The sequence below is a fragment of the Argiope bruennichi genome, chromosome 1 (genome assembly GCF_947563725.1).
Source record: "Argiope bruennichi chromosome 1, qqArgBrue1.1, whole genome shotgun sequence".
Taxonomy (NCBI): domain Eukaryota; kingdom Metazoa; phylum Arthropoda; class Arachnida; order Araneae; family Araneidae; genus Argiope; species Argiope bruennichi.
Window position 1 is genome coordinate 86,235,314 of NC_079151.1, and position 10,086 is coordinate 86,245,399.

General features: G+C 29.5%; 1 protein-coding gene across 1 annotated transcript in view; it reads right to left on the bottom strand.

Moving 5' to 3' along the window:
• LOC129963327 (uncharacterized) overlaps nucleotides 1-3,842 on the bottom strand; it is a 196,844-nt gene extending 193,002 nt beyond the window's left edge. Inside the window, exon 1 of the mRNA XM_056077661.1 lies at nucleotides 3,668-3,842. Within this exon, the coding sequence (XP_055933636.1) occupies nucleotides 3,668-3,689 (22 nt within the window). The 5' untranslated portion in view covers nucleotides 3,690-3,842. The remainder of the gene's footprint in view (nucleotides 1-3,667) is intronic.
• Between the last annotated feature and the right edge of the window lie 6,244 nt (nucleotides 3,843-10,086).

Consider the following 10,086-nt stretch of genomic DNA (forward strand, 5'->3'; position numbering starts at 1 on the left):
AATTTCATTCATTCACAATTTAATTTTGATCTTGAAATTATTTCATTTTGGTTATAATTTCATTTATCAATTAGTTTCAAGTAACCAAAATAAAAATAGTAGGTTGGTAAAAAAATAATTACGTTTTTCTCTCTATGAATTAAAGCACTATGAATGAATTTTCATTAATGATATGCGTTTCATTTTTTTCAATAAAAAGTGTGTTTTTTTCAGCTCGATTTTATCACATGCACAGAACTTATAGTCTTTATCTACAAAATAATTTAAACCAAGAGTAATCTCACTGCATCAATTTCACTGTGATTTCTGTGAAGTCCGGACTTCATAATGGTTGCAACAACACTTTTCATCTAAAAGAGAATAAATTTTAAGAGTAGATATGCATAATCTTCAATTGTCACGAGAAAACATATTATTGAACAATCTATCAATCCAACGCTGGCTATTTTATATAATTTCACAGGTTTTTAACTGTATTATGTAATGGAAACAATTAAAAATACACACTAACCTGTCGGTGGTAGATTTTGGTATTTTGCTGCCTTAAGAGCACAAATTCTGAGGCCAGTCAATAAGTTGGTCAATTTAGTTTCATATTTTATCACATTTTTAGTATGTTAATAATTTATTTGGATTAATATTTATTTTATTTGTAAATAGTATTTTCTTTTATTTATCTATTATAACCATAAATTGTTCAATATCCATATTTATACTCAATATTATTGAAGCAGATATTTGATTTCATAAATATTCTAATAGATAAATAAAAATAAAAGGAACCTAATCAATTATACTTGATAAAGTATCAATATTATTCCAATATTTTATCATTCATAGAATTTGTATTTTTATAGGAAAAATTTCTATTTTGCAACTAGGAAAATAATATTTTTTTTAATCGATTCACCTGCGGCTATCTCTGAGCCAATTGATCCTAGGCAGCTGCCTAGTTGGAAATCTCCCAATGTATATGTACTGAATTTGGTACATAAACTTGGAGCACGCCCTCCAAGTATATGTACCAAATTCAGTACATATCCTCAGCACCTCAGAGCGATCTTTCCAAAATTTAAATTAATTTAAAAAATTAGTTTATGCTATTTTTTCGCGATAACTTCTAAAAATATTCCCGCACAAAAATTATTTTTACACCATTTTAAAGGTTAAAAAATTTTCCTCAATAATACCAATTTCAAAAAAGTGCCAATTTTTACTGAATTTTGTTAATTTTTTTAAAAATATTTTTTTTGTCTGATTTTCTACAATATAACTAGTTGATCATCTGAGACGACAAGAATGTCGTTGCATATTTCTGATACAAATGAATAATTAATTTTAATTAAGTTAATTAAAAATTAATGAATTTCTTTGGTATTTTTCATCTATATCTTCAGAAAATACTATCCCCCAGAAATTATTTTTATCTTATCTTAAAACTCAAAAATAAACCTCTTAAATGTTACTCATTTGATTTTTATACATTTTGTTTTTATTTTTGATATTTTTTTATTTAGTTTGATTTACAATCTGCTGCAATATGTTTACTATGATGACGAAATTCAAATCAATTTTATTGTTGTATGAAGCTTGTCAATCCCGTGCTTTTGCCAGCATTAAAATTAATTTTTTTAATGCTACCTTTGGATCATTAACGTCCTTTTTTCTATCCAGTAATAGATTCACTTTTTAATTTGCTCGTTCATTAATTTTTAATAGACTGATTCCATTAAAATCATATTTTTTCTTACCATATTGTAAGGGAAATTTTCCAAAAAATTTCCCAAATTAATACTTTAAGAGCCACTAAAGACAATATTCCGGAAGAACAAATCGACAGAAAATAGATTCCAAAATATACATTTTGATATGTAGCTATTTTAAAACCGCATTCATTCAAAGCTAATTGCTTTATAACTAGTCTGTTGTGCATTGAAGTGCAAATAATGCAATTTCAGTCAACGAACTGCACGTCGTCAGATCCTGTTATCGACGGTGAATTCATTAAATGGTAGCAAGCTCCCGATTGTATAACTGTGTAAATTCATTATGAATTTGGATACTTTAACTAATGATTAATAAAAGTATTTAACAATAGAATTTTATCTCGAAGGAAAAAATGTTTTTGATAAATAAATTTTAATCTAGCAATTATTTTTTTAAGTATGGAGGTTTCGAAAATACCCATTCGGAATTGCAGGACTCTCCAGCATTTTTCAGTGCAAAAAATTCATATATTTAATTTTTCATGCAGTATTTTAACCATCAACAATATAATAGCATTCATTATAGAGTTTTCAATATTCAGGAGAAATGCAAAGAAAAAAAAAAGGACGCCTTCTTCTATTTCCAGAGATGAAACTACCAAAATTATATCAAAATCTATCATTGCGCCCAAGCATTAAAAAAAAAAAAAAAACTCTTTACTCCAAAGAATGTAAAGTGAAGATACTGCAGGAAGAATACTGTCAATTTCTGACAGTATTCTTCCTACAGACACAGTAAATAAGCACATTCTTTCTGCTCCATACTTTGCAATGGAAAGAAAATAAGTTCAAAACATAATTTCTTGCATTTAATGCCACAATAGAAGAGGAGTTTTAAACGTAAAAAATACTTCAATAAATTTATATATATATATATACGGATTATATATATATATACAATGGATTTTATATATATATATATATGCATTATACAAAAAAATATTTTCGATACTTTAAAATATGGATAAAAAATAATTAGATAAATAAGTATTGAAAAATAAAAGCATTTAAAAATATTGCATCGTTTAATTTTTTCTTAAATCAGCTTCTCAGCTTCATTATTTATTTTTATTGCTCAAATGCATTTGAATAAACATTTATAAATTACAAAAAAAAAATCCAAGTAGAATAATCGAAAACATTTATTTGAAAATTGTATTTTTAATTAAGACAAAATGCTGATCTATTCATTTTTTTTCGTGAATAAATACGAAAGAACATGTGTATTTATTTTAACCTCGCAATTTCATGGGCTTATTTAATTATTCGGATGCGTATGAATAAAGCTTTATAAATAAAAATAAGAATTCTAAGAAAAAATGATCGAACGAATTTATGTTAAAATGTTATTTTTCACTAAAATTCTATTTTAATTTAGACAACATTTAAGTTATGCCGAATGGCATCATTAGCATGGGTTAAAGCGTCATCATAGCTGCAATACAGATCTATTGTTTGCCAATGGATTTTAAAACCCTCCGCGCTTTTGCACATGCATTAGGATGGGTTTAATTCGACAAAATGGGGGTAAGAGGAAAGAGGAAAGGAAGAGATATTTACATTTAACAATAAAGTAAATTCCGAAAATATGCACACCCTTCCACGTCTCACCCCTTAGTAAGATAGAATCGCCGAAAAGTAGTCGTCTCAAGTTACTGAAACCAACACTACACTACTTTTATTTAAACATAATTGTAAGAAATCGCGTATTTTAGGTTAAAGACGGTTTCAATGTAGGCAAACCAAATCACCCTACAAAACTTCAAACTCCCCATCAGCTATACAAAGAATTTAAATCATATCAAATCATTCTTTTAATCGAAAGTGAAATTCTAAAAAAAATAGAGAGGATACAGAAAAAAAGATCCGAAGAAAATACAAACAAAATCAAATATACTTGCCTGTCACTGAGCCATAAATCATTGATTTAATGTCTTTCGTAAAAGCGATTGAAACGATTCCGTGGGTGATTCACATTAGTGTCGTGAGTCATCTCTTGTCGCATCTCTACCAAACAGGATTTCACTTGTAAAAATAAATCACTGCTGGGAGTGACACGTTGCTTGCTGGCTGGCCCTCCGTGCAACTGAAAAATTATCAGAAATCTCTAGACTGGAAGCAACACTCCGGGGATTAGAGAAGCAAGTCGCTCATTCGGAGGTGTCTGTCAAATGATTTTCGGGTGTAGTCCATCCCCATGGATGGTGAACGCCCTTTCGCAGAAGATAAATTAAGGCTACTAAAGGGCTGTTGCTTCGCGTACCAATAATAGAAGTGATACGTCGAAGACTATAATTAACTCATATCTGCTTGGATGTGTAATTTGCGTTCTATAAATTATATGAGCCGTTCTAGAACAATCATTTGACATTTACGCAGGAACTAGGCTTCACGCAAGGAACTGATATTCGCAGTTTGTCGTAAATCCTTAATATCATATCTGCTTACATTAAACAGTTTGCAAAGAAGAATACAAATATTTGAATATTGTCTTTTTTTCTGAAACTTAATTAATACCACATACAGATGACTGTAAGTTTTTAATATCTGTTTTTTTTTCTCTGTTTTTGCATTAAACAGTTTACAAAGATGAATGCGAATATTTAAATATTGCCTTCTGATACTTGATTGTTACCACATACAATTTTGCGGTGAAAGCAGATCCAATCCAATCACAAAAAAAATACAGAATATCTCAAAATGTTTTTTGAGATTTTGTTTAAATAAAAACATGAGTGTTAACATCGTTATTAGATTAAATTCCATACTAAGCAAGTTATTTTTTTTTATAATATGTTATATGATAATCTCATATTGATGTAGAAATTTTTTACTTAAATACAAAATAGGCAATACTTTAGTAAAGATTCCATTTCCTAAAAAGTTTTAAGGTGCCCGAATTACTTTTTCCAAACCATAGAGGCCAAGAACTCAAAAATAAACTCTTTTTTTTTTTTTTTTTTTATTGACCTGATTTCTAATGAACTTTCTTTGCTATTGTATATGATATTTTTATTCCATAAGTTCCCATCATGTGGGATTTGAAATTTCAAATAATATGCAAATTACCGCATGAAATGCTCAAAATAAATTGGAGCTCATATTGGTGCAATCCAAAGAAAGCACTATAAGATGATATTCTAATCTATACGTTATCAACAAAATACTTTTTCCAGCGTCTTGTTAAAAATAGTGTCTGACTTCTAAACAAGCGTCTGAAAAGTTGTCAGAAATCCCTAGAGTGGAAGCAATACTCTTGGGATTAGAGCATTATTGTAGTAAGCAGTTATTCCTCACCATCCACCCAGCACTGAAAATCTTGGAATGGCACTAATGAAATGAACAATGAATCTATAAAAATAAAAGGCACTTGAAAGGTGTTTAGACTCCTAAAAACTAAATTTGGTAATGCAAAAATATTTATAGATTGCAGAGTTAACCACAGAAAGCAAACAGGTTTATATATTAATAAATGTGTACATTGTTTAATAGTTGCCTCATAACATATAATTTTAGAGATCATAAAAAGAGAAAGAGATAGAGAAAAAGATCATAGAAAACTTGACATCAGTTTTATAACTCAAATCCACTACTCATACTGAAGATGGTCAGACACTTAAAAAAATCATTTTTGGTAATATAAGAATACTTTCAGATTATATATTCTTCGGTCAGAATCTAAAAAGTTTGCCCATAGGAAAATGGATGCATTGAATCAAGAGTGCCAAATTCGCTCTCCACAGACTGCATGTGAACCACCAAACATGACAGCATTTAAGAAAGTTTTCAATAAAAATTTCATAGATAATATTTTTTTAATTTCTTATTGTTAGTAATTAATTATATTAAGCAGTCATTAACTCCTTATTATTAGCCATATCACAGCGCAGTGGCCAATTACTAATAGTACTGCATCGACATACAACAATCCAGTACCAAACCAGCGAACCAATGCCAGCAAATATTTTAGTAGTCGATACCTACCATGCTATTATTGTTTAACTGGTGCAGTGGAATGTTTCAATGTATGGAGGTATATAACGAAGGGGGCAGTTATTTTCTTTATGAAAAGAAATAATTCTCTTATGAGGTTTAGAACTACTAAAGTACATCTTGGATCGAATTTAAAATTAATCTTTAGATATCTTCTAAATAGGAATGATGGTAGTAGAGAAAAGATGCAAAATACCAAGAAAAAAATCTAACTTGATCATTATCCTTAATCTATTTTATATACACAATTATTTCCATAAAAGTGCAATCATTTTGTACGCCATCATATTATAAACTGAATTCACACAAACGACTCAGTTGTTTAAAATAAAAATTTCATACACTTGCGGCTCACGTGAATTTAGACTTTGTACATTTGGTCATACAGAAGATTTGAATTTCACACTTTTGCGTTGGATTAGAAATTTTAATTTATAGAGATTCTAGAAAGTATGAAACCAGTTATGTAATTACTGCTAATACATTCCCCAAAATATAATATTCTTGGTTAATTTATGTCTATGCGTATGATCTATTAAAATTCCTCACTAAGAACACACCAAACAAAAAGCCGTCATTTCAGTCATTAATTTTTCATTAGCGACTGGGGATTAATGTTTCATTACAAAACATAAATTTACTCTCTATATCCCGACTGACACGAAAAGTGTTCCAGCTTTTAAAACAATCGAGAGTTACGATTCGAATAAACCATTTTTAATGAATCCATTACGAGAAATCTTGAATGAAATCCCTGTTTGAATAACAATTACGTTACGTGTTACCTCAAACATACAGAGGCAACTGCAAGTGTCAAACGCTGGCGATGGGCATACACAAAAGGCTGGCAACCTCAACAAAGGAGGCAATCATCCCCAGCAACGGAGTGCAGCAAGATTCATTGTTTGTAATGATAATTAAAGGACATCAAAGAAAGGTCCATCCGGCTCACATTCAACCGTTCTGACCCTACTAACCCCGTCTGTGGACCTTTTTCGGTAATTGCTTCTGGCGTAAAGACAATCGAAGATGGCTGGAAAATAATCGCTGCTTTTTTTTTCTAAATAGAAATCATTGCAGCGGAGAGAGATATTTCTTCGTCGGACAATGCAGGGAACGAAAGGGAAATTAAATTCAGTTACTCGATTAAGAATACTCTATAAAATGTAACGCAAGACAATAAAAGGGTTTCTGTATTTAGCCGACCATGTAATTTCACCGGATTTCAGACTGGCGGGACGCAATGGCGACTATGAAAGAGCTGTTTTCTGTTAATGGTTTACAATTTCGGTTCTTTTCTTCGGATATTCTAAAATAATGATGCGTCCATCTGTGTTATGGCTGTTTGATGTTTTTGTTATTTAAGAGAGGTTTTTTTTTTCTTGTATAAAATTTTAAGAAATAGCAACTAAACAATGATATTCAAAATAACAGTAACTAAGGTGTTCCAGAAGTATTTCTTTAGAAAATGTTGAGGTTATTTTAATTATTTTTATTAATAAATTACTCAGCAGGGAAAGATTTCCTTTTCGTTTTAATTGAAAATAATTTCCTGAACACTCATGTGCTTTCAACGTATAACTAAACTTTATTATAAAAATTATTTCATACAGGAGTTCTTATATAAATGTGGGAGTTACATCACTAATACATTCTGCTAAAAGAAAATCGCATTCTACAATGTTAATTTTCTATGAACAATTTTTTGGTATGTTTCAAATTAAGAAAATGGGCTTAAATTAAACAAATCTAAATAGTATCTTAATTAAAAAGAAAAAAAGATAAACAAATGAATTTTCCATGGTTAAACAATATTTTTCAAATTTTTCCTTATCATGGATATTTAATGAAAAGAGTTTTATTACTACTTAATAAATGTACATATAAAAAGAATTACATTATTTCTTTTAAAAAAAAGGTGTGATATTTTACTAAGGGCAAGGTTTTAAAAGCTTCGCTTTAAAGAACCCTTTTAATGTTTCTCAAATGCTGTCCTTTTCTTTTTTCGTTCAGACCAGTTTCAAAACAGTTGTTGGGCCTTTTTTAATTTGTTTAATTTCACGTCAGTTATAGGTGATTTATCTTCACTGTCGACTGCTGTTACAAGGTCATCCGATTCTTCATTCGTCATTTCTCGATTAATTTGACTTCTTCAATATCTGAAAATATTTCTCTTGCAATTATTTAAGCAATTTGTGCGATTCATTTGACTTTTTTCGATTTGGGAATTTGATAATTTTTTTGGGGATGGGGGGAGGGGGAGAGCTTAGCGTTCATCTCCATCGACAAACGTTTATTGCATTATAATAAATCCGCAGAATTTATTTTATTATTGGGACGTATAATAAAATAATAATATATATATATTCTGCTGTATACATACAATTTCAATGTTAAATTATTCACTTTATTCTCTTTTCAGCTCTCATATTTTTAAAAAACATATTTATTGCTTTAAATTGTTGTATTAATTGAAATTTAACCATTTCCGTTTTAAATTAAAGTTCAAATTTTTGGGAAGGCAGCAAAAAAATTAGACGGAACAAGCTAAGGTCATACAAATAAATATGAGTTATATGATTGTGTAAATCTGTAGCTCAAAATATTTTGCAGAGAAGACCAATAAGACCACGTTACATAAAAATATGTAACTGAAACTTTTAGCGACTATTAATCCTAGCGAACCAGTTGATTGCCAAAAGCGATTAGTATTGAATGTAGTGATACAAGAAATATCTATATACGTAACAAAGAAATGAATTTTGCTTTTAGTCATATATTTAATCTTTGAAATTCAAATACTTCAAATAAAATTAATAGAAGCAAAATTATTAAACAAATAATTAAGAACTATGTACCAATAAAGATCATCGGTTCAAACGAAATTCTGAGGTTTAATAGCTTTAAAATGAAGCAGGGAATGAAAGAATTCCAATGTTTGCGTAGTCAGTGGAATAAAAAAAAAAGCTACCCTAGTCAAAAAAAAAAAAAAAAAAAAAAAAAAAGTTCATTTTAATCATTTTGGTTTAGCTGGCCTATAGCCACTTCCAAATGGTTAAATCTAGTAACTTCTATCATCTTGTTCTCAAATGATATGTCATTATTATTTTATGCTGAAAACTCCGAATACTTTGATTTATTTAATTAAAATTGACATCTCAATGTTAAAATACAGTTAAAAACATTTTTGTCTCCCCAATTCTTAAGTACCTACTCTTTGCACATACTGTCTAAGCTTACGACTATTTATCTAACTTATAAGTTATTGATTTCAAACATATAACATTAATAACATATAATACAAAAAAAGTTTAGATCAACCAAAAAATTGTCAAGGAAAGAATCAATAGTGAAGCAAGATGAATATTGACGGCATGCACGTCATTTACTGTTTCCAAAGCACTACAAAGAACACACACACACAAAAAAAAAACTGTCTTGCTTGGCTTATTGGCTTATATATTCGCTTGAGTGCTAGTGCCAATGCCTTTTTCTTCAATCTGAATGTTAAACAGGGCCTAGTGAAAACTGTGAACACTAAGCAAAATAACATTTGACTACAATTACTACAGAAAGGACTAAGCAATTGGCTACAGATGTCGGTAAGTTTAATAGTCAGTTCCGTATTCGCACAAAATATCCAATAATATTATTAGGATATCTTTCATGACATTGTACAGCATTCAGAATATCGAATAATATCGTGGCGATCCACAATATATTGTTTAGAAGTTAAAGGTTGATTAGTTTTGAAGTTGCAAAGATTTCAAACAAAAGAATTTAACTCAGATTATCTTAAATTAGAAAGATTTGAGAAGAAGGGATTATATATGATAGTATCTTATAAATGCGCATTTTCATTGCATTGTGGACAAAGAATTGCTTGACAGTAGATGATTGGCTCTTGATCTGGCTGAAGAATTTCCTAGACAACTTTTGAATACAATTTTCAACTTTCATATCATCATGAATGGCACTATTTTCCACATATTATCGCGCATTCGTCACAATATCTAAAGTTCGAATTTTCGTTCTGCTCATTTCTGCTGTAAGTCTGGGATTTGGATTGTTTGCTTCTATAAAGCAGGATAATGAGAACGAGAAGTTCATGCCATTGAGAGAACAATCAAATAGACTTTGATTCAAAAATTTATTCGCACTTTAAATAATATATTTTTTACAAGTGGAAATGCTAATCTAATTATATCATTTTTTGTGCTTTATTTGCAGGCAGTGTGCTTAGAAATTCCGGATGATTCAGTTTGCCAGTTTCTTTGCTTATTTGAAACGGCGAAGATTGCACTAAAAGGTTGGATTTTTATTCGAT